The sequence below is a fragment of the Platichthys flesus genome, chromosome 3, assembly GCF_949316205.1.
Source record: "Platichthys flesus chromosome 3, fPlaFle2.1, whole genome shotgun sequence".
NCBI lineage: Eukaryota > Metazoa > Chordata > Actinopteri > Pleuronectiformes > Pleuronectidae > Platichthys > Platichthys flesus.
Window position 1 is genome coordinate 3,621,356 of NC_084947.1, and position 25,449 is coordinate 3,646,804.

The 25,449-nt window shown below is 44.2% G+C and overlaps 3 protein-coding genes across 3 annotated transcripts in view; 1 reads left to right on the forward strand and 2 right to left on the reverse strand.

Moving 5' to 3' along the window:
- Positions 1-237: 237 nt before the first annotated feature.
- si:dkey-1k23.3 (heat shock protein beta-1) lies at positions 238-2,374 on the forward strand. Its single transcript, XM_062380581.1, has 4 exons — positions 238-604; positions 978-1,041; positions 1,202-1,322; positions 2,081-2,374. The coding sequence occupies exons 1-4, from the start codon at positions 238-240 to the stop codon at positions 2,372-2,374; spliced, it is 846 nt and encodes a 281-aa protein (XP_062236565.1).
- A 1,015-nt stretch (positions 2,375-3,389) lies between these two features.
- Positions 3,390-13,352, reverse strand: hspb8 (heat shock protein b8). Its single transcript, XM_062381428.1, has 3 exons — positions 12,896-13,352; positions 9,185-9,248; positions 3,390-5,385 (listed from the first exon to the last, which is right to left on the reverse strand). Exons 1-3 carry the CDS (start codon positions 13,350-13,352, stop codon positions 5,211-5,213), a joined length of 696 nt encoding a protein of 231 aa, XP_062237412.1. The 3' UTR covers positions 3,390-5,210.
- A 905-nt stretch (positions 13,353-14,257) lies between these two features.
- Positions 14,258-25,449, reverse strand: part of srrm4 (serine/arginine repetitive matrix 4) — a 51,543-nt gene continuing 40,351 nt past the window's right edge. The window contains exons 3-13 of the mRNA XM_062381429.1: positions 24,538-24,621; positions 24,328-24,408; positions 24,212-24,238; positions 24,018-24,068; positions 22,936-23,019; positions 22,273-22,417; positions 18,912-19,234; positions 18,410-18,676; positions 17,938-18,027; positions 17,675-17,833; positions 14,258-17,117 (exon numbers count right to left, since the gene is read on the reverse strand). Coding sequence (XP_062237413.1) covers positions 16,823-17,117; positions 17,675-17,833; positions 17,938-18,027; positions 18,410-18,676; positions 18,912-19,234; positions 22,273-22,417; positions 22,936-23,019; positions 24,018-24,068; positions 24,212-24,238; positions 24,328-24,408; positions 24,538-24,621 — 1,606 coding nt within the window. The 3' untranslated portion in view covers positions 14,258-16,822. The remainder of the gene's footprint in view (positions 17,118-17,674; positions 17,834-17,937; positions 18,028-18,409; positions 18,677-18,911; positions 19,235-22,272; positions 22,418-22,935; positions 23,020-24,017; positions 24,069-24,211; positions 24,239-24,327; positions 24,409-24,537; positions 24,622-25,449) is intronic.

Here is a 25,449-nt window from a genome sequence, read left to right on the forward strand (position 1 = left end):
CTCGCTATTTGCCATCGCGGCCTCAAAAGTTATAAATACAAGTAATTAGTCCCCCCCCCATCACCTCCCGTCCACACACCCTTCTCACGGGGTCGCCGTTTAATTTGTGCCAAAACAGACAGCAGCGTTATATAAAGCCCCTCGCCGCACTTCCTTTAGCATTCCCTCACTGGCTACGTCGCCACAATAGAGCAGCCATTTTTCATCCTCTTCCAATTTGTCCTTTCTCCTGTAAACATGAGCGACCAGGCCAGAACAGAGCCGTCATGTGGGCCGCATGGTAGCGGGGGCCCCTGGTACCCCCTGAGAAAATGGTGGCGGCCCAGCCGGCCTTTCAATCAGGAGGTTGGCCTGCCGCCCTTCCTGGAGCCGGGGGACCCGTGGTGGATGAACGTGGACTGGCTCCAGAGGAGCTTGGCAGCCGCGGCTTGGCCGGCGTACGCAGCCGCTCCACTGTTTGTGCCTTACATCTCCGGGTCGATGCCTCTTCCCGGCCAGAAGACGAGCCAGGAGCAGAGCACGTGGAGGGTGAGCCTGGACGTGGCTCACTTCGCCCCCCCCGAGGTTTCTCTCCGTGTCAAAGATGGATTCCTGGAGGTTGGAGGTACAGAACGTTGGCTCGCCGCTCTGTTAATTAAAGTTCACTTTATTAAAATTGTTAATTGCTTTTACACGGAGGAGGAGTTTCTGCTGTTGGATAAAAATATGAAACATCCTTATCTCATATTATTATCCCAAAGAGAAACAGAGTTATCGAGATGGAGTTCTCTCCCAGTTCACAGAATAAACCTCCTCAAAACAGACGGAGAGGAAGCTGAATGTGAGGAAATTAGAGAGCTGCTTAAATAATGTGCTCTGGGAAATTAAAATCACAGCTCTGTGGCAGAAATTAATTTGTGTGTTGAGTGGTTTTCTCTGTGAGGCTTGATTCCTCTGTGTCCTCACATTCCCCCCCACTAACGGTAATCCGTCCCCAGGGAGACACGAGGAGCGGCGGGACGAGCACGGGTTTATTGCCAGATGTTTTACACGGAAATACAGGTAAACACCGATATTAACCTGCATACTTGAAGCTGCAGCATCTCACCTCTGGCTGCTCACTGGGCTGAGAAATGACATATCACATACATCAGTTTCACTGTTCACAGTAACCAGCACACAGTCTGTGGTGGATTTGTTAACATGACCCTGTCACCTTCAGGCTCCCGGCTGAAATTGATGCAACTCAAATCACGTCCACACTTTCTCTTGATGGCATCCTGACGGTGGAGGCTCCGGCCCCTGAGGCCGCGGCTCCTGCAGCCATTATCATCCCCATAAAGGTGAGGAGGGGTCTTATTCACATTAATACTAACAAACTGAGATTTTAATATGCGCTTATTAGCTTTCTTGCTGACATGGGACGAATACATAATACGACAACCAGCAGCTTCTTCTTCACATCCTCGTCTGAGCTGCGTTGTTCATGTGTGAAAGTCAACGTCCACAGGAAGTTAGGATCAAATTCTCCGGACATCCTCCGTGGGTCGTGTCTGTAAACGGCTTTAGCTTAGCATAGCATAAAGACTGGAAACTTGAGAAACACATAAAGCTAACAGTCTTTCAGCTCACTAATTATTGATTCATAATGGTTTTGTAAATGATGAATTATATCAGATTTGATGTGTTTTCAAAACCAGGCCTTTTATTTCCACCGGCCTCGGCTGCACAACCAGATAAATGCTGTATTTTTGTAGAAATGTCAAGACGATTCTTTTTACAGGAGATTTTTAATAACAAGCTCTGAACAAAAAGCCCTGATTGCATCCAGGTCCCCTCTCCTCCAGGCTCCACTTATGAGCCGAGCTGACATTCACACTCAGTATTGAGGTGGAGCATGAAAGCTGAGCAATCTCACATTTAATCATAACCACTCATTTCACCGCTGACATTTTCTCCATATGAATAAATGCAGGTGGAGGTGGAGGCTGCTGAAGAGGAGAAGGAAAAACACGAGGAGGAAGAACCCCCTGAAGCAGAGGCAGACAGCAGCAGAGAACCAGAGGCCCCGGAGTCCCTGGCTGCACCGGATCCTGTGAAGGAGGAGGAAGAGGAGGAGGATTCTCCAGCAGAGGTCCCTGGGGACCAGGCCCACCCTGCCAGTGCCACAGCGGGGCCTCAGCAGGGCGACGAGAGGAAGGAACAGGAGGAGGAGACCCAGGAACAGCCAGCTGGAGAGTCCCACCCTTCAGCGCCTGCAGATGGCAGCGGCACAGAGAGTCTTCAGGACTCCTCTAAGCAGGATGAAGCCCTGGGAAGCCAAGAAGGCCCCGACACAGACGCGCCCAAACAGCCGGAACACAAAGACCCAGCCGTGGGGGAGAGATCCAGGTAATGCCGGGCTCAGCAGAGGAGATCACCCAGCCCGAGGAGCCGGGGCTGGGCACAAGTCCACTGAGCGAGGCCCCGAGCCAGGATCCGGAGGCTCCCGACACAAAACCAGAGCACACCGAGTAGACACACACACAACACAGCAATGCACAAATGCTGCCCACACTAACACAACACTGACACAACACTGACACAGCCTGCACAGCTCGCCTGTAGCATCAGGTCTGAGGACGCTTTTTTAGTCACAACAGCCAGATAACTGCCGTCTTTGGAGCTCCAATAAAGCAACAGCATGTGAAAATGTGTTTGTGTGTCTTTCTGTCTTCATGCATAAACATCTGCATCCTCTGAATTCCCACGTGAGCTGCAGGAGAGCGACGGCACGAGGGAGCACCATGTTCACAATTACCTGAGTTTAAACAGAAGAGTTATCATGTTGTTTCAGCTGAGAGCTTCTGACGTCCATCAGATGCTCTACGTGTGCACAGCTGTTTCCGTGCGTTAGTCACTTCTACATGAGCAACATGCCAGAGGAGCAATGGCAAGGTTCCAATTATGCCAATTATGTCCACACGTATGTTCTAATACCAATAAATCCAGTTTGTGTGAGCTGCTGGCTCGACAACAGAAAGACACGCCTTCGCACGGCCACAACAGAAAGTTTGGAAACTTTCTTTTTAAATTCAAAGTGATCATCCCTTCTGATTCCAGCACACAGAGGAGATTACGTTATTTTGCATCACACACACACAGACACACACACACAGACACACAACATGCAATGGAACTGCCCCAATTTTTTTTTGCAGTTGCGTTCCAAAGCTCTGGCAAGTTTGTTTCGGCCCATTCTGCAAAAACACGGCATCAAACCCGCCGCTAATCCGCTGCTCAAATCCTTCTGTTATCCAACAACAGGAGCGCAGCCGCCCCGGATCCCTGGAACCGGGCCTGCGAGTGGCAACGGCTCTCAATTTGAAAAAAAACTAAACAAAAGACAAACAGATGTTGAGACACATGGAGACGCTGGCTGTTCATTTTTTATTTCATCAGCCAATACAAAGACATCAACAGATGATAAAAGAAGGCAGGAAGAATAAAAACGTCTCTTTGGCAAAACACGTCCGCTCCGACAACCATGCAACCATCTCTCTGAATTCTCACATAGAAAAAGAAAAAAAGAAAAATCCAAACATATTGCAAAAAAACACCTGCCACAGTGGTTTGATATCTATAATGAATCGGTACATATTAAAGTATATTTACAATACACTTTGGGAGAAAACAGTATCAACGCACACAGGTCACCTTCTGCTCCTCAAGCCACAGAACTCCTCATCAGTGGAAGTGACTAAAGGGTGAAACCGTGATCGGAGTAAATAAAAGAAACATTTGATATTTGGATCTTCAGTCTCCAGAGAAAACATGAAACGTGACGTTAATGCTGAGAATCATGTTCACCAACCCAGCTGGTCTGTGATCGTCTCGTGACAGAGGAAGTCGTGGGAATAAAACAGAACAAAGGAGCTAAAGTTATCGAGTACTGTTCAGGGAAACAGAATTTAAAATAATCTGATTTTAAAGCAACACTGAGCATCTTTTACTGAGCAACAGCGCCCCCTGTGGTTCAATCCTGCTGGACTCCCTGTAAGTACATTTTCCGTGGATTAGATGATCACAAACCAGTCCACGTACATTGAACGTGGAGGTTTTTTCTTGCCCCCCCGAGACAGATTCTTTAGAAAAGAGACTGTTCTCATAAGAAAAATTACAACTTTGGACATTTGTTCTTAAACCTAAAACAAAAAACACATTGGGTCGTTTGTCATCGTTTCGTGACGAATGGCAGAACCCTGACCTTCCAGCAAGAAGTTTCAACTTAAAGCAACACTATGCATCTTTTACTGAGCAGCAGCGCCCTCTACAGCCACACATGGGCATTAACTCTGTGGGGCTCTGTGTCCGATCAATTCAGTGGTTTTCATGTAGAGAAAACACTGAGTCCATCAATGTGTTGACTTTGTCGTCCCACTGAACTGAACTGAAACACAACTGAACGATGGATACTACCCATGATCCTCTGCTTCCTGGTGCGGCTGTTATAAATTCATCAAACTCTGTTTAGAATTCTTCATATTTTAAAAGGTTTCCTGCTGAATATTGGAGATAAACTCCGGTTGTTTTAATAGTTCAGCTTCACTCTTCAACCTGCTGGAGCTGATTCTGAAGCTGTGACTCAGTGAGTTCCTCTCACAGGAGATCGAACCCACTCACCAGAGTTACACAGAGACAACGAGGAAGTCAATGAACAATTAAACTAATTCTGAAGCTGCTGTTTTCAGGTGGAAAGAAGTTGCATAGTGCTGCTGTAAGCAGATTAAAAGAAATGTCATGAATTTCTATTTGATGAATATTTGTTTTAATCGTGTATCAAAGTAAAATAAAAGTCTTTGGGTTTTAATCTGCTTGTCGAACAGAATTAAAGGTTTGAACCTTAGATACTTTTCTATTTTGATTTTATGCATAAAACCATTAACTGGGGAAAAAAAACAGCAGATTAATCAATAATGAAAATGATTGTTTTAGCTGCAGCTCTAAAGTTTCATTTTGGGTTTCTTCTCCATTAGCTAGAAGATGAGGCTCTTCTTTGATAAAATGTTTTCTACATTGAACTCTTGCAGCTTTAACACGAACAATCGAACTTTACTTTATCCACGTAAAGTACATTTTGCACATTTTACATCCAGGTTTGTAACAACATGAAGCTGAAGGCCACAAATTTCATATCAAACTTGAAACCGATTGTGCAAGTGGATCCGTCGTGTCAGTCAAAACGTTGGGGCTCAGACCACGGTGGCCTCCTGAGGCCTGGGGACCTCCTCCTCCAGCGTGTCGCCGCCCTGGGGGCCCTCCCCACAGAAGAGGTGATAGGGCGGCGTCTGTCTGGCTTCGATGATGAGGACGCCCTCGGGGGACAGAGAGGCGAAGACCGCCTGAGGGTCCACGTCTCCCGGGATCCTGGTCAAACAGAGGAGGAGGGAGAAGAGGAGTTTAGGAGTTATGAGACGCCAGAAGTTTTCATGGTGGAACGACTTTAATCTGCTGTGTGTATTCAGAATGTGGGAGGAACCAGATAAGAGCAATGATGAGAAGGAAGCAGCCTCGAGGAAACAGTTAAATTCCTCCTTGGAGGTCATGAAATAAGTCTGTGTGATATTTCTCTATAAGAGCTGCTGTGCAAACACTGTTAAATACTGGGATTTGTCTTTATTGACACTTTGTCAATAGCCATAAACAGCCTCCAGCCGGATTATTCCTGCGCTGTACGTCTGTGAGACAGAAAAGAAATGACTTGGCTTCGGATTTAGACTTGTTATTAAAACTGTTCATCCTGTCCCTCTCGTTCTTAACTCACAAAAAAATAAATAAAACATCTCTCAGGCGCAGGACTGAGCTGAAGCCATCAGGAGTTTTCATTAAAACTCCTGCAGCTCTGCGACGAGGACGAGGGAAAGAAAACACACATCGATGGAGATGTGAGGTTCACACAAAAATAGAGATTCCAATTAATGCGAGTGTCTGTCTGCAGAACTTTGAAAACTTGGTATGAGGCTAATCTGCTGCTCTCATCTGTCACAGAGGCAACACCTCCTCTGGTGTCAGGGAAACTTCAAACTTTTTGACATTTCTCCGGCTGAAAATGTTTTTTATTTCCAGTATTTTCCAGTGAGATAATTGTCTCCTGGAACCTTAAGGAAAATACAGTTTGTGAGGATTTGATTTAATTATTAATAACTGTATCAGAGACGAGAAGGAAAGATGGACGACATGACAGCTCCTGGAGAGTGAAGGCTAATCCAATGGCTGACTGGAATGTTGGTCATAAACCTGGCCTCATCCATGTTAGCGGATATGGACCCATAAAATTAAATAAATAAATAAATAAAAGTAGTCGTTAAAGGCATTTTTCCCCAAAAATGTTTTTCTGACATGTTTGTTCCAGTGTTCATGTCTCTGATAAGTTTGGTTTTAATAAGTTACTTGAAGCATTAAAAACTCAGAGCATCATGTAATGTGTGATAGCCCCCCCGACTGCTACTGTGCAGACTGTGGCTCACAATACCCAAGATGGTGGCGTCCTGGGATATTTTATCTGCATCTCTGAATAGTGGCAGAATGTGTCGTCCATCTTTATTTGGAGGTTTATGAAGAATATACACGTTAGAACCCAGGATATTCTACGATCTAAAATTACAGATGGTTATTTGATTTTCAAGTTCATATTGAGCTTAGTTTAAAAATAAAAACATATGAAGAATTGCAATGAGTCCACACACATACACACACCTACACACACACGCACAGTTCCTTGTCAGACAACGTGACCAAATATGGCTACAGTGGGTTTTCTGTGTGAGCAGCCAAGTGTCTCGTGGAGTTAATATAAACACCAGGCTGCTCAGAGCAGGAGACTGTGGGTCTACCCCACATTTAATTAGAGCCGACTCTCCACTGGTTTCCCACTCCACTGAGAGGCACAAATCAAATGGGACTGAAGTCCTCAGCATGACACACCGGGGGGGTCAGGTCCTCGTGTGTGTGGTCAGATATCACGTACAGCGTCTCAGTGAGTTCTAAATGTCCCCGCAAGCAAAACGACCTTCAGAGTCAAGGTCAAGAAGAAGAGAGGGGAACAACTGAGGAATCACTTGGGACAGAAAAATCAAACAGTGATTCACCCCAATCCTAAAATAGCTAGATGTGCTGTAGTGGGTATAGATGGGGGGGGGGGGGGGGGGGGGGGGACTATTACACAAATAAAAGCTGCAGCAATAATAGAAATAGAACTCAAGGATTATAGTAAATCCAATTTAGATAAAACCAGACCAATACAATACATCCAAAGAGGTATGGTTGTTTCGAAGCCACTGCGTGAGTTAGGGTCAGTAGATGTCCCTTCTGCTAACATGGAGGAGGTGGTGTTGTTTAACCTAAACTCCAGCCAGCCACCAGGGGGCGATGCAGATAATTTGCTTTCCCTTTCGGGAGCTGTGTCATGTCGTCATCTTTATTTACAGTCCATGAGCCATGAGCTAGTACATCTAATAATAATAATGCACTCTTCAATCTAGAATAAATCTTGAGCTATTACTGGAAGTTGGTGTAAGTCAGTATTCATCTAGAATGTTCCCCCCCCCCTCCCCCTCCCCAATTGCTGCGAAGCAAAGTTGCTCCTTGTGACAAAGTCAAATACCTCAGCCGGCCCATTACCTGGGCCTCCAGCAGGAACCTTATCAGTTCGGCTCGAGGACTTTATTTACCTCTCGCCAGCGCACATTTTATCTGAGACATCGATTTTGCACGGCGGCCAAAACACTGTCCAATATGTTTTTCCCTGCAGAGACGGTGAGGCCAAGACAGACAGGGCAGTGAGGACAGAGTGTGTGTGTCTGTGTGTGTGTGTTCCCGTCACACACATGACACCACAGACCTGCAGAAGAGCGACGTGACCTTGGGTCAGAGAAGTTACACTTTGACCCCAAAACTGATTTATCAACAACATATTTGGTTAATAAATGACATATTTCTCAGTTGGAGCTCAACATAAACACTGGAGCCTGCTTTTAGAAACTTTCCCCTGAATCCTCTGTTTCCTCTGCTGCTGTTGAACCTGTTGTTGCTGTGGTGGGAATATTTATTCATAAGGTACTGATGGTATTTGTGTTTAATATATACACCTTATAATTAAACAACTGTGTGTGTGCGTTATGCATTATTGAGATTATTATCAATGTAAAACTGAACCCATAAATCTATAATTTGTTTTTACATGTATCTGCTGGTGGCTGCTGATTGTGATGATTCTTTATAAAGTGACAAACAGATAAAGTTTATTGCTGATATCTGCAAAAACAGAACAGAAAAGCAAAGCTCGGCCACATCACCCATGGAAAACAATGCCTGCTCCTACACTCTTTATCTCCCTCTCTCTCATAGTCGGTGGATTTGTGTATTGAGGGCAGTTATTTATACATGACCCCTCCCTCCACCTCCACCCCCCTCCCCCCCTTCCTCTTTACTCTGTCTGTGGTTTAAGGTTTTGTTTTGCTCAGGAGCACCAGCCTCATCCGGAGCCTTTTCCCAATTAAAAGGATGTGATATGACCAGCGCAGCGCTGACTAATTAGCCAATAGGAAATGAGTGACGCACCAGTGAGACGCCGATTCACACCAGCGATTAAGCGGCTGTCTGAAGTCCTCCCACTGCCCAATTCGAGCGGGCGGAGGCGGAGGGGAGAGTCGGGGAAGTTCTGTGCAAACTTCTGTGGCCCGTGGGGCTCGGGCGACTTAACGAGACGAGAGGCGAACTCATCTCCTCCTGGATTCTGGTGATAGAAAGTTAAAGTTTCTCCAGTGGTTACTGTCTGAGGCCGGCAGGTGTTGATTGGACGAGTGAGACGAGTCTGAAGCTGCTGAAAGGATCTCTTTAAAGTGAGAGATGTAGGCGCAGTATTGACCTCAACAATCTTTAGAGATAAATTAGTTCTGTTAGGTGAGTTCACTTGATTCTGGTCTTTGTGAAGTCACATGTTCTTCTTCCAATTTAGACTTATTCTTGTTTTTCAGTCGATCTTTCCTCTGGTGTGTTACAAAGGTTTTTTGAAGCTTTCAAAGTTCTGCAAAGTTATAAAGCCCGAACACAGGAGAGGAGAACAACACTGCCTCCTTTAACTTCAAGTTTTATTTATAACCCTTATTATTAGATCTGGAATGTGGTCGTGCACAGATGATAACTCATAACTTCAGATGATACTCACTGTATCTTCTTTGTGAAATTCTTTGTCACTATTCCTCCTTCTTCCTGCTTCTCTTCATGTTTCCCTGTTTGGAAACAAAACACACAAAGTTAGGAAGAGAGTGAGGAACTAGACGTGACATGATGAAGTTTGACATTGTACAAATACTTTACTTCATATAATTATGGCTGAGTAATAAAACATTAATTATCTGAATAACAGTTTCATCGATAGCAATATAACAAAGGTTCAATATACATCATGAAAAAACAATGTTTATCCACTTTAAAATTTACTTCAATGGGTGACACTCACAGCTAAAGTTATCAACTGTATTAATATACCATGTTAGAGCTCATGCATTATTAGAAAGGAGGAATAACACATCATTCATTGAGCTGAAGTTTATAAAATCTGTTTATTTAGTGTTTGTCTCAGCTCATGAAGAAGAGTTTGAACCAACCCTTCACTCAGGAGCAAAAGTTTATAAACCTCAGCAGTGCTTTCAATTGGAGCCTTAAAGGGTGTGTGTTGCCATGAACATGTTGAAATGATTAAGCTTTATTCCCCTCAGTGTTTCTCCTGCAGAAAACACTCTGATCCGAGGCAGTTCTCCCTGGAAACACCCCCCCCCCGTCTCCCCCGGGCTCTGTTTATGGTCGTTCCATCTCTCGGACTCGCTCGCAGCTGCTCCGCTGCTGTTAAATGTCAACCCCACTGCCGGCAGCGTGGCCTGACCCCCCCCCCCCCCCCCCCCCCCCCCAGTGACATCCCTGCCTGCCGGACAGAGCTGGACTCCACCAGAGCTCCAGGGAGGACGCAGCTCAGATCACCGGTGAAGTCATGAGATCAAAATGAAAACCTGATCATGATCTGCTCCCTCGGATGTTCGGTGAATAACGGAGGTTCAGTTAGAGATCAGGCAGACGAGGCCGCTCCTTCTTTTCTAGTCTCTTACGACACAGATGCCAAATTCCAGATGCTCTGTGTAATACTGTGTGTTCTGGAAGGGGGGGGGGGGGGGGGCTCAACGTGATGGATGAGCTGTTCTGTCCGGTTGAGTCTCAAGGACGAACCTGAAGTTTTCAGATGAGCAGACGGGTCGAGAAGTTTATCTGGTATTTGTTACTGTGACGAGGGGAGAGGCGTGTCCTCCGCTTCCTCCAATCAGAGTCCAGCTTTAACAGTGGTCATTACTTATCTGATTCATTTGGTTCAGTTAAAGCAACGATATGAAGCTTTATCACCTTTAAACAGCACTTTGATTTAAATAAGTTTGAGGTTTGAGTGACTGTGAGTGTGGAGAATGTTTCTTCTTTCTTCTACATGTCAAACAGAAAAATAGAAAACGGATTTGCTTGTTTCAGAAATAGAAATGAACTCGTTCTGTCTCAGTGTAACTCTGGTGAGTGGGTTCGATCTCCTGTGAGAAGAACCGACTGAGAGTCACAGCTTCAACTGTCAGAGGGAACAAACCTCACGTTGATTACCATGACTCAGCCTCGCTAACGTTACAGTTAACTCCGGTGGCAACACACTCTCCACATGGCTCTGGCAGCATGTAACACAAACCTACAGTTAGCTAGTAGCTACCTGAAGCTCGCGTCAACGCAACAACACAACATCTAAAGCTGCATGATGGAAACCGAAGCTGTATGTCACGTGAAAGGATTGTGAAACCAGGACGTGCAGCTAATGTCCAGGCAAAAGATGCTTGTTTGTGTATTTGCAGGCGTTTTTGTGTTCTCGTCTAAACGGAGATGTTTTGTAAATCGAAAGCCGTGTAAATAGATTTATTTCAAAACGTAGGGGAACATTTACGTTGAAAAAAGCGTGAGAATGTTTTTGTTGATTCACGACTAAAGCTGAGGGTCATCTGAAAGGATTCAGGCCTTAAAGAGGAACTTAACAACAATTTAAGCTCGATGACATCGTCTTCAGATGTTTAAAACTCAAAGTGTACTGGTTGTGTTTCACTATTTGTCATTTTCAGGGACGATCCAGTCGCACAACGATGGTCACAGTAGACCGTCTCTCAGTAAGCAGTCAACAACACGGCTGCATGTTTCTCTGTGGGTTCGTGTGCCGAGCGGCTCCATCGAGCTGGTGTCACGCTCCCTGTCACACTTTTAGAAACAAGGGTCGAGTCTCTGCGGCCGGCCGGCTCAACATGGCGCTGACTGAACCACACAACTGGCATACCAACGATGTGTTTATAAAAAACCCTGCGTCCTCTGTGCCCTCCACAGCCCCGGGGATCCCTGCGCCTCGGCCTTCAAAGCACCGAGGAATGTGGAGCCGTGAGGAAGCAGTTTCTACAACCTACTCCCAGGACAAGAGGCCGAGTTCGGATGTGACACCGGCCCTGAAGGGAGCTCGCTGCACCCGGGTCGCCGGGTCGCGTCCTATTTCCAGAACATTCTGCTGGGTGTTTAATGACCGGCGGGCGACTCCTCTTATTGTAAACAGAGCCTGTTGTCACGGGCCTGGCCTTAAATCTAAATCGAGCCCATGGACGTCTGAGGGAATGATTCTCCTGGAATTTGAAACAGGTGTCTAAGCTGGAGGATCTGCCTGCCAACCGGCCCCGGGCCCCGGAGTCCGTCCAGCTCGTCCACATCGAGACGCGTTCGAGCCGAGAGCACGTGACACCACAGAGGGTTCATCTCACAGCTCCACGTGAAAGAGAGGCTGCTTTCTGAGGACTGTTTTAAACTCTGTTGTGATTTTATAAGTATTTTACTTGGATTAACAAAGTTCTTTTGTCTCACATGATGCTTTATCTTATCCTGCTTAAAACGTTTACTCCAAATGTGACTATCTGATCAAAAATGACTTAAAATACAGAAGGTACTGAAGGGATAAATGGAAGTTAGTGAAGAGTTTTCGTGAAACATTTCCATTGTAATTAATGTGTTATAAAAAACTGGCAGTGATTCCTAAGATGTCGTATCAAACTCTTATGACAATGAAATGTAATTGAGGGATGATATTTAACAGTTTAACCAATAACTTTACAGTAAATAACCAAAATAAAAAGAAAGCATAAATATAGATAGATATATAGAACTTGAATTAAGAAAATTAAACGTATTTCTTGTTGAGTTATATGAAAATTTAAATGCACATCCTCTCTGCACTGTTTATTCTGTCTATTCAGTTTTCATAGTGCGTAAATACATCGTGAAAGGATATGTGTATAAAATATGACTATTTATATATAGAGAAAACAATTCAGGCTATCTATCTCTCTCTCTATATATAGATTAAAGATACTGACTCTAAAGAACTATAGCAGAACATCCAACAAACTATCTCTATTTTCAAGGAAGTCAATTGAAATAATATAAACCTTCTGCATCGTTTATAAAGTCGAATTAAAGTTTTAATATCGTAAACAATGATATTGAACTGGTTCCATACATCCAGGTCTAAAAGGTCATGGTTAAAGATATTGAGCTTAAAACAGAATAGCAGATTAAATCTAATAAAAACAAACCATTTGCCTTTACTTATAGACTCATTTTCTATAAACTATATAATATAAAGTGTAAACTCTCCAGTCTGAGGCGGTGACCTCGGAGTCTCAGTTTAACAGCAGTTTTAAAGGGACTTGGAGCAGCAGGTGTTTTTCACAGAGTTCTATAAATAAAGTCTTTCTCAGTTTGACTCCGAGCTCCAGACTTTAATCACCGACGCCTCCTGAAGAACAAAGTCACGGGATCAACTCACCTGACACTTCCACGAACCCATCCCTCGTTTTCACGTTTAATTCCTCTGGTTTGAAGCTGTGCACGTTTACGCACACTTTCCACGGCTCCCCCCCGGGGCTGCCGGCCCCCCCACCGGCCGTGCCCGTGCCGGTGGGGGAGCTCCGCGGGGAGGCCTCTCCGTACCGGCTCGTGTAGACCGCGGGGCCTCCGCTGGAATGACGCACGGGGAAACCGGAGCGTAACGTGGAGCTGAAGGGCGACGAGCTCAGGCGGGTGCCGAGCCGGCCCGGTCGAGCCCAGCCCGGCCAGTCCATCCCCAGGTCCTCGGGGAACGGGGGGATCCCGAAGTCATCCTCCATGAACCGGGAGGCGAGCTGCTCCCGGAATGGAGACTGCTCCCGGAACGGAGACTCTCCAAACGGATCCCGGGGAAACCTCTGTCGGCTCCCCAGCGTGTAGAAGTCTCCCTCTGCCATGAGTTCAACACCAGCAGGAAAACAAGTTCTTCTCTTTCTTTATGTTAACAAAACAAACCTTCAACTCAAACTGTTCCCTTTTCTGTGGAATCACAAACTCCCTGCGCCTGTTAGTCTCTGTTGGATGAGGCGCATCACCGTTACGCACCAGTCTCCTGCTGATCCAACAACACGCTCCCCAGTGCACACGAAGTTTCTGACACTCTCATGTGAACTGGTCTATTTTCTCCTGGCGGAAGGTTTTATACTGGGCCCAGCTTCCCACAGGGTGAGGCGGTGCACTGTGTGGAAAGATCTGGGAGGGTCTGGAGCTGCTGGAACCCTCCACCTCAAATTCAAAATAAACTTTTTCAAACCTTTACAGAATCAAAAACTGAATAAAACATTGATTTCTTCCATTTTAATAAGAACTTTTCTTGTGTTTCTTTGCATAAAAACATGATGTAAACTTTTTAAATTATGATTAAAGGTCTTGTTGATTTTAGTTTTGCAGTGTAGAAGCAAGAGACCAGCCTCCCTCAGACCAAATAAAGTCACCGTGCACATGACCCGCGCGCACAGACGCAGCTCAGTGACTCACTTCGTCTTTAATAGAAAATAACATGTCAGAGCTTCCTGTCAAACGATGATGTCATAAAACTAAACAGCAAACATATCGGGTTTGTGGGCGTGGCCTCTGTTTGCTGAGGTAAACAAGTAAACAGAGAGTTTTCTTCACTGAACCACAGACTGTTTATAAAAAGGAGACCACTGACATGACATGGGCACTTCAGGAGCCAATCAGATTACAGCTGCATGGGGCTAGTACCCCCCCCCCCCCCCCGCCCCCCCTTGGATCCGCCCCTGGTTTTTCCATCTGTTTCCACAACACAACACACGAAGGAGGATTTTTCATTTTATCCAGAACATGAGTTTATTGATCTTATTCTGAACACGCACGTGGAGGAGCATCATGGGGGACAATTCAATTTTCCGGGCGACACATTGTTACGACGTGAAGTTCACACTGACACCAGGAAACATGTGACAGCGTGAGAAACATTTGCTTTCTGCTTTTCCTCGCATTGGGAATAAGGGGGAGAGGAGGGATCATTTAACACTGAAACACTGGATCACTATTGCTGTATCACTGCTGTTATCATACGTTTTAAAAACAACAGAAGACGTGATCAGAGGGATCTTATACACCAACACATCTACGGTCCGCTGTTCGATGCCCAACTCCGCTGGGCAACGCGTCAAACATGTACACAGCCAACGACGCCGTGAATCACATTCGGCAAAATCAAATCATCACAGCTTTTTGTATAGTTTTTACAGTGCAGATGCGTATTTACATCATGGTAATATTCAAAAATCATTACGCACAACAGGTGATGTAAACTTTACATTGTGAGGTGGGAGAGTTATGAACACGACCAATCATCACCCGCCGGCTCCTCTTCTTGAGGAGTTCAGGGTCTGTGGAGAACGTTTGTGCCGAGTTCCTCTTCCGGCGTCTGATCTCCCTCATTCACCCAATTCAGTTGACATTCAGGGAAATAAGCTGAGAGGAGTGAAGTGCATAGAGAGCAGTCAGTTGGGCCTGGAGCGCAGAGCACGCACGGCCCCGATGATGGATTTGAAACGATTGAGAAATATTAACTCTCTCTATTATACAGAAAGGCAGTTTTCTAACTTTTTTTTTTTTGCAGATTCAAACCCTGGAGTCAAAGCACCCCACTGAAAATTAACTTTAAAGAATAAGTTTGACATTTAGGGGAAATATTGAAGTTGATTTGCTTTCGTGGAGAATTAGATGAGGAGATTGTGATAAATAAGAAGGCAACAAATCAAAGCCGATCAAAAGCTAAATAACGAACATGTTGAGATCCCTGACAAAGCCAGATACACAGCAGAACTTGTCAAATGCCTAATGATTGCATAAGAACTGTTATTACTTTTGGGCCTCAATAGTCAATAAGTGGAACATTTGATAAAGTTCCTGAAACTTTGTCTCTTTGCTACTTGCCAAATCTTTAAGAGAGAACGAAGATTGATTGGTTGGTTCCATGTTGCGAACAATGATTAATTAAAAGATGGAAGGATAGAAGGATTAATTAAGAACAACCCTTTGAACCACGTGTGTGATACAGTGACCAAACTTTTGGCCATTAGCAAAAAGTGGATTTGGAGATGCCATGAATGGGTTTTTCATTTTCGATCATGTGATATGTGATCATTAAAATAAAGCCCCTAACATCTCATAGTTCCATCAACACCAAAACTGATCAGACATTAAATTGTGGTTTAACAGGTTCATCCCACAGCTGACAAATCCTTCTAGAAACTCGGCGTCTCCAAACTAAATGCTAAGCTAAGCTAACGGGTTTGGTTTTATTCTTCTTGTCTGAATCTCGGCGAGAAAGCAAATACAAATATTTCCCAAAATGTCAAACTTTATATAATTTGAACATCTGCTCACTGGGAAGTTTTCCATGCACACTCGGTGCCGAAGAGAGAATAATTCACAACGAACCCCCAAGAAATAAATAACAGCAGTGTCATAAAAACCATAAACTGCCAGTGTTGCATAGAAAGATTGACAACTACTGAGAGAGACAGCAAACCAATAATAATAAATAAGTAATAAATATTGAAATATTAAATTTGACTTTCCATTTGTGATAAAACTCAAAAACACGGTTAAGTAGCTGAAAGAAAATGATTCAAGTAATATTTTAAAAGTTCAGGTTCATTTTCAACACGTTGTTGCTGCAAATACACAAAATTCCAAAGGTTTTGATGGTTTCCCCCAAAATAACTCCGTCCTCGTCTGCAGAAAGTTTTAATCGCTTGATCGGAAAAGATAAAATCATTTTAGACGTGAGCTGACAGCCGACTTGTGTTTCATTCTTCAGAGGGAAACTCGTCTGTTCTCCACCGTGTGAAGCGCAGACATCACAGCAATAAACCTTTCTCCTTATTCCTGATAACGATTCCTCTGAACCAGTTGAATCAAATGTTCCTTCAACACTTCACGGTGTAAAGTCTGGGGCAGTAAAAGTCTCCCGTCCTGTCACAAGTCTCATTTGTTCAGGATTTGTGGGATTCAGGGCCATTTATGTGCCATTTAAAAATAAATATAAAGAATTCATTTTAAAGAATAATCTAACAGGACGTGCACAGACATTAAAAGGAGAAGATGGACTTTGTTTATGTGCAGATTCTATGGTTAACATGTAAGAGATGAACAGTTGCAGGCTAATGTGAGGCGACGGGAACAAAACAGACGAGAACACATTCACTCTCTAGCGCCCTCTGTGGGCAGCGTGAAGCAGGACGGCCTCCGTGATCGCTGTGGTCTTGCTGGGACACTTCCAGAGCCCGGAGACGCACACAGCTGATCGCTCCATCCTCCACTGTCCTCGCCCTCAAGTGGAAAACCCCCCCGACGAGTGCTTCAGGGCCTTCTCGTTTTCTGGGATTCCCTAGCGCCTGGTCCTGCTGCGCTTTTTCAACGAACCGCAACTCCGGCTGCGACTGCGGCTCCCGAAGATCGAGTTAAAGGAGGAACTGCGACTGTAGCTCCTGTAGGAGGAGTCGCTCCAGCTCCGGCTCCTGCTCCGGCTCCGGCTCCGACTCCGGCTCCTGCTCCGGCTGATGCCGTGGATCGGGCTGCGGCTGCGGCTGCGGGTGAAGAGGCTGCTCCAGGACGACACGCTGGTGGAGCGGCTGCTGGACGAGGGACTGGGTCGGAAGTATGGGATGGGCCGTTTCCTGGCACTGTGGAGAAAAGGCCAGGAGGAGTGAGTTAGTGCTGTGAAACCGACCGACTGCAGTGTCACAGAATCGAAGATCAGGAAGATGCATCCATCAACATGTGTTTTCTAAAGAGGAGGTAATGTTTCTTCATGGAAATCTATAAATATATGAGTTTGTGTAATTTTCTAAAAACAAATTCCCTGAAAGGCCGAAAGATTTTCAAGGTCATTCGCTCACAAAACGCAACAGTTAACGAGTTAAAGTCCAATATTCTCTGAATTTAAAAACTGTTGTAATCTTTCCATATGAAACTTTGCAGAAGAATTAATTTGATCTTGTCATTTTTTTTTCTTCACCATTTCAGATTCCCTGTGTTTTTCTCCAGCTCTAAATCTGATGGTTATCTCGTCCTCGGGGCTAAACGCCGTTTCTCAGCACACCACTCATGAATAGGAGGGAGAGATTTCAGGCTGGGGACCCAGTGGGGGAGGTGGGTGTGACCAGCGATGCATCTTTTCTGCCTTTAGGCTTTAAAACATATATTGTAGCTTTAAATAACAGGGCTGGGAAAGCTGTACCTTGTGATTCGACGTGCTTCCAGATGGCTTGGCGAGTCTCTCCGTCTTTTCTTCATGGGCGAGTAGGATTTGCGTCTTCGTCTCTTCCCACTCACCTTACGTCCTGACGTCTTCACATCTGTCGCTCTGTGGCTCGGCGCTCTCTTTCTGTCTCGCAGTCTGGGAATCAGACGACACGGTGTGAAAAGTTAATCACCAGAGGATAAATATCTTCTTCTTCTCCAGTGAGGAGGACACGTTAGAGGCTGGATCATGTAGTTCACCTTCTGGAGTAGCTTCCTCTGGAGCTCAGGCTGGCCACACTGCCTCTTCGCCTCAGGTCGGCCGAGTAGCTTGGAGACCGCGAGTACGAGCTGGAAACAAGACACGTGAGAATTATCTGCATGGAAATGAGCAAAGCAGCAGCAGGTTTGATTCCACATATTGACGCACGTTCCCAGGTCGACTACAAACCAGGCTGGACACGCAACAGAGGCTGTGCAGATCATAGACTGTAAATAAAGATGGAGGACATGAAAGTGAAGCCAAAAGTGTCTCAATCGCCCCCTAGTGGCTGGCTGCAGTATAAGTCATTAACCCCACCTCCTCCATGTTAGTGGACATGGACCAAACTAAAAATATGGTTTCTGTAGATTTAGAACCCAGTCTCCAGCATAAAATGGCCACGTTCCATTCTGCACAACCCGAAGGTTTTGAGAGTTATTACATTGAACCAATAGGAAGTAGCTAACCCACCTGCAAGATGACAGTGACGGACTTCTCGAGTAGCGTCCGGAGTATCTGGAACTCCCCAACGACATGCTCCTGCTCCTGCTCCTGCTCCTGCTCCTACTACGGCTCCTGCTCCTGCTCCTGCCCCTGCTCCTGCTCCTGCTCCTGCTCCTGCTGCTGGACCTGCACGTTTTCCGTCGCTTTCGAGATGACCGGCTCTTCTTCCGCGAACAGCTGGACGTCTTCTGAGGTGTCGCAGCCTCCACCTGACACCCCAAGGTTATCTGCTCCCTGCACAAAGAGAACCCCAACAAAAAGAACAACACATTAAGACGCCTCACTGCCTCGAGTGATAAAGCCCCCAGTCTTGGGTTGGTGTTAAGAAACGCTCTCTCCTCTATTTTCTCGCTCACAGGATGAATATTTCAAAAGAGGAACCGGAGCGTGGAGACAGAAGATAAACAGCCGGCAGTTTTCCTCGGAAGCGTTCATTCACATGGATTATTTATTATGAACACAACATTACCTCTTGCTGTTTCCACTGAACACGGTTGTGGACAAGCTGTCCTCCCTGTACGGTTTGCATAGCGACGTGTAGCTGGTCACAGAGTTTCCTGAATCGGAGGCGTTGTCTCGTTCTGTGAACCTCAGCTTCTCCGGAGAGGCCAGACGCCGGCAGTGGCTCCTCGTGTTGTCGGCGACGCTCGACCGCGAGGCGTCGGTTTTGCTCGACGGCGGCGAGGACGTGTCATTCCCGGAGTCGTAATCGTGCGGAGCGTCCACCTGGCTGGATATTTGCAGAGACCCTTTTCCCTGTAAGAGCTCGCTTCCAGGTTGTGACGACAAAATCTGCAAACAGACAAAGAGGCTGCAGCTTAAAACTGAGCGCGCGGTGAGGACAGCAACCTGCTACCTGCTCTGATGCACTGTGAATACTCTAGCACAAAGGCACATAGTCCCTGGAGAACACAGAGATTGCTTTGGTTTAATCTCGCTGGACAGAAAACTTTGAAAGATAAAGACATCATGCAAATTTGAAAGCATGCGATTAACCTCCAAGGGAAGCTCGGCTAACGTCAGAGAGAAAAGCTCAACGAGAAAACAAATCCAGGAAAAAGTTAAATCTACGCTAGAAGTGATTGTACGAAAAGGAACAACAGAAAGATCAGAGAAGAAAGAAAAAACTATGTGTGGGTAAATCTACTCTATCGGCTCTAAGTCGAGTGAAGAGGAAAAGTAAGAAGGAAAGTAAACAATAGCCCCGTTGAAAGCCTCATTTAAAGAACATCGAACAAACATCACACAAATGTATTATTTTTTATGTAGAAATGAAAAAGGTTTGCAGACAAAGAGAGATCCCATCAGTCTAACTAAGAAAGCCCTCAGAACGGGACAGGTGATCTTTCTCCTGTGAAAGTTAATAATTAGCCTGCACCGACCTACAAGTAAATCCCTGAATCTGCGGATAGCATCCACTTACCAATCAAGATTTCCTCCTTAAGTAGGTAAGGTGTAAGAAAAAGGGAAGAGCGGGCAACATAAGTGCATCATTAGAGTTGTAAATTGCAAGAAAAAGACAATAACCCTCTCTTCAAACCCAGACGTTTATCGGCATGTTCCTTTTCCTCTCCTTAAAAAGGTTGTTTTGGGGAGCGAGACAGTTATTTTTCTGTACCGCAAACGTCCACAGATGGCGCTAGAACCTCCGAGGATCATATCCGACTAATCTTACAGAATTATGATCTCTCTTCACTATGTTGATTACGAGACATTCGGAGGTTAATCCGGTCCGTCCTCCCCGAGGTGTCCCACTATCTGGACTTCAGTGGACACAACAGAGACACCCTGAGGGAAATTAAACAAATCTCTGTGCTGCTGCCGTCGTCTTTTGGCAGTCGCCTCTACCCACAGTCTGTTTGTGCTCGAGAGTTCAAAAGATTTCACTCACAGAAAAGATATATTTTATAAACACAGACAATTCTTCAATGTCACATCCAGTTATTTTGGAAAAGACTCGTCTCTGCTTGATTTATTTATTTAATTTTGCAAATGATTCTTTGTGCTTTCTTTCCCTTTTGTTGCAACGACAAAATAAATTCACAACTCACATTAACAGAATAGAGTTCAAATATTTAAAAAAAATCATGTTTTGTAGGTTCTTTCTATTCCGTCATACCTACCTGTCCCTCTATGGTTTGCTTTTTGTTAGGGGGGGAAAGAAATTAGGATTACAGGAAAAGTTCATCCTGCATTACTCTTTTGTAATTACATGCTTTAAATAAATGCATATTCACACAAGCGACCGATACAGTGAAAGCTGACCCTCCACTATGCGACTGCTTGGTTCTCCTGGAAGTCTTTGGGGTGTTGAATACCAAACCATGATTCAAAATATGGATTAATTTATTGAATTTCAATTAAAACCCTGTGGTGTGTAATTAAAAACATCTGTCTATGCAATTAGCATAATTTAATGATTGCTGGAGAGAAATTAAATACTTTTATGCTCCAATAGGTTTGAGACACTGAGTTTAAGGCGGTAGCCGTGTTTACGAGGCTCTTTGGTAGAACATCACTTTAGAAATAAAACTAATAAATGGGTAAAATCAACTTAATAAACGGCACAATGTAAAAAATGCACAGTGTGTCGTCTGGAAGCTGTCAATCACACTTAAGATGTTGTTTGTCTCTGTCGGCTGGAAACACAACACACAACAGACGCAGTGACCTGAGAGGACGGAGAGCAGCCAAATCAAAAAGAAAATATATATTTATTTATTTGCCTGATGTCAAAACAAGTTCCAGGAGAAAATATCAATATGTGAGTATTTAGACGTCATAAAACAGAATAAGATAAAATTATGATCCGGGTGCACAGCAGGATTTTTATTAACCTCTTTAAACTGGAGCTGGAGCTCAAAGTGTTGTTATCAAGAAATGTAATTGAGGCTTGATATTCAACGTTTTAACCATTAATTTTGTTCAGATCACTATAAATATAATGAAAACATGTAGATTCAAAACAAACCTAACATGAATTAGGAGTTGTGCATCTTTCTTGCATTGTTTATTGTGTAGAATAAAAGTTTGTATAGCTTCAAACATGAACAGGGATACCTTTATGTCTATAGAGGTCTCATATCAGCTGATTTGTATCGACCAAATCCTAAATGAGGCCAGTAAAGTAAATCAAAAGTGTTTAAAGGTTTTTAAAGTTGTTTTTGTCCGAAGGGGGGAAATAAAAGCAAAATATTCATCTTTATGTCCTGTGTATGATTACATTAAATGTAAGTATTTGCACTCTGAGGAACTTTACATGTCCAACAAGAAACAAGTGTCAATTAAAAACAAAAACATCACTTCCTGTGCAGCAGGACAGTTCCTCACCAGTGTAATATCCAATGTTACATCCTGTAGGAATCAAACAAACCGGTTTCCTTCTCCACACACTGACCATAACACTGGCACGTAACAGAATATCAGTAACTTAGCTGTTATAATTTTTAATGGAAAAAGCATGTGGAGGGAGAAGCGGCTCTTGAAACTAAAATAATCACCGTTGCTGTTAATTTCCATTTGGATTTGATGCTTTTATTTTCAGGAGGTGAAGTAAAGTTCACTTTGCTGTGGTCCAGAGGACGTCTCATTAGAGTTACAACAAAATAAAGAATTCATCAAACGAGGTCAGAGTCGGGACATTAGCTGTATCTTTAAATTCTGTATATAATCGTCTGTTAGAGGATCGAATGTTAATTATTAAGGCAAGATTTCACTTATTTACTTTCCAGACCTGACTACGTCTCTGTGGGGATTTTATTTGCGACCGACATCAAGTTTTTTGACTTGGCCCGTGACAGAAATCAAACAGGGTCCTGAAAGTGACTTACTGTGCTGGTGGAGAGGATGGAGCGATACTTTGGAGCCGTTTTACACACTGATTTGGTTTCTGGTCTCCACTTCACGTCCTTGTCCTGTCTGACAGCTGCCAGGTCTCCTTGAGCCTGATGCACCACAGACTTCTGCAGATGGTGTCTGTGGGGAAACGCTGCGTTTAGTTTTCAATGCCGAGTTGCGGCACTTACTCAAATTGAATGTCAAGGAAGCACCAACAATATTTTCTTCTATGGTGGTGTTTTGACATGCTGGAAGCAACCTCCCTAAGTGCTATTGTCACTATTTTAATTGTGGTTTCTTCTGATGAATAGAAAAACTCCAGGCAGATTTTAAAATGGTTATTTACAGATCTTCACCCAGTTGAGTATAATAGAAAAACGTCTTCCACATAATCACACGTCTCAAATTGTTCTCTCTATAGCTCAATAATTGAGAGCATCAATCTGGAGAGTGATTTTGGGGCCATTTCCTGTGAAGCGCTGATAAGAGCTGATGATCAGGAAGTCACCTCTGCCTTATCAGTCATCGCTGTGGCGTGACCAGGAACACCACAGACACCCCCGGCAGGACTGATAAGATAAACCCAGGGAGTCGTGGCATGAGGAGGAGGGGGAGGGACGGGGGGACGGGGGGACGGGGGGGGACGGGTCTCTTACCTGTACTCTGCGGATGAGTGGCAGGAGGAACTGTACGACTCTGACCTCCGATAACGCCGCGTCCTCCGGGAGTGAGTCCGGGAGCTGAGGGAGGTGATGAGAAGAGCAGAGGGGGGGAAGGCACAAGTGGATTAAAGAGCTACGAGGACTGAGATAAGTTGACTGACAGAAAAAACACGTCAATAATAGTTTAAAATCGGTTAATCTATCCTGTTATTTACCACAAACAGCTTCTTAAATATGAAAACTAGCTGCTTCGATTTGCTGTAAATTTATTACATTTTGGAACTAATTCAAACATAAAACAAAAAATAGCTCAGGTTTGTTCAAACTCATTTTAGAAACTGTGTTACATCCTTTTTACCCATGATCCCTGGGTTGAATAACGTCCAACAGTGTCCTTTATGTGAAAGTATTTAATTTCCTGTGGATGAGCTTTAACCACATATTCATTTTTAGTGAATATTCAGAAATGGCAACTCTTTGAAATTATTAAGCCCCCTGCTTTTTGCTGCTGATGCCGTGTATACATGTTCAGATCTTCAGACGTTTGCTGTCCAAGATGACTAAAGCTAAATCAGACCAAACAGATGTAAAACATGTAGAATTCAAATAGGTTTCATCATAAACTCTTATTTTCTCAATCAGCATCTTTCGTGACAGGTCCTGAAATGTGGAGTAAAGGTCTAAAAAGAACATGAAAGCTCGTCAGAGATGTTGAGGAGGAGAAGAAAGAAAAAGAAGAAGCAGCCGAGGGAACTAAAGAAGAAAGAGGAGAACGTTGAAGTTGCAGCAGCGGTTTGTGTTGAACTGAGCAGCGACTCATCCACAGTCGAATTATAAAAATGCTGCAAGACCACAGGAGGAAATTGGATTATTTTACCCTCTCACTCCCTTTTCTCCCTATTTTTGTGAACTAACATTTTCAATCTGTTTTACTCTTTGCCAGGGTTTTTTCACTTATAGCTCAAAAAAGCACAAAACTAAAAGCTGCATGTTTCTAAATGCACGCAACATAGGTTTTTGAGACGTGACGATGGGGGGTGGGGGGTGGGGGGGGCAGCAGCCGCACGCACACTGACCTTTTCTTGTGCTTGCGTTTGTCCCTCCTCTTGTGTTTTAAACTTGAAGAGCTGGTGAGATGAGAGAGAACAGAGTCGTGAGCGAGGAGCATTAAAACCGACGAAGCCTGAAACAGACATCTTGCTGGAGGGAGAAGCTGAACGCCACGCGGCATCAATACGTGCAACTAGATCTTTCCAATAATGACACGTACCTGTGTTTGGATTTCTTGGAGGTGTATCTGAAAAGTGGAAGAACATGATTTGGGTCAGCTAAATATAAATGTTTTGCCATTTTTCTGTGAAAATTGTCACAGTGAGCAAGAGGTACCTGTGCCGCTTGCTTTTCTTGGAGCTCTTCTTCTTCTTCTTTTTCTTCTTCCTCACTGGCGACAGGCTGTAAGAAGGAGACCTGGAGCGGGAGACAGAATAAAGATGAATTCCTCCTCCACATCTCCTCAGTTTATTTATGTCAGGACGCATAACAAAAGACATCCGACAATACACCTCACTGCAGAGTCGTCTTATTTTGGGAACTGACCTTTTCCTCTTCCTCTTGCGCTCGGACTTTCTCTTCTTCTTCTTGGCCTTGTGCCGAGGGGAGAGCTCCTCGTCGAAGGAGGGGCTGCGAGCGGGGGACAGAGCACACGGGACACTTCTGATTAAATACAAGCGACGGAACATCAATCAATCAATCAAATTTTATTTGTATAGCCCATATTCACAAATTACAATTCATCTCATAGGGCTTTAACAGGGTGTGACATCCTCTGTCCTTAACCCTAAGCAAGAGTAAGAAAAAAAAACTACAAAAAACCCTTTTAACAGGGTAAAAATATGTAGAAACCTCAGAGAGAGCCACATGTGAGGGATCACATTGTCGGGCGGAGAAGCAATGAACAGAAAGAACTGAATATTACTGTCGTTATTAACATTTTATTTTAAATTCTATATATTTGGTTAAATTTGTGTTTTTGTTGAAACAGTCAAACATTAACCCTCAGTTACATTTCTTTGTCAAAAGGGTTTTAGAACATCCTAGAAATCATTGCCAACTTTTTTCAAAGCATATTTATCGCTCGATATATATCTTGGTATAAGACCTTGTCCTATCTGCCATGCACAGATAGTGAGATAGCAAGAAAGAAACATTATCAAAACTTATAAAACTAGAAATATCAAAGAACACGAAATCGAACTGTGGCTTTTAAAAATCAATCCCTTCTTCCTGTGCTCGTCAAGTGAAAGTACGAGTTTCAATGAAGGAGCTGAAAGTATTTGAAAAAGTACAACTGATCTGCTTTCGTCAGAAAAGTCCCAGTGAAACCAGCTGTGAACTTTTGTCATCTTACGCTGTGAGCACAACCCATTCAAATGAAACAATTTAACACAAGACTAATAAAATACTTGTGTTAACAGTAAAGAATGAAACCACCCACAGGTTCCATTAACA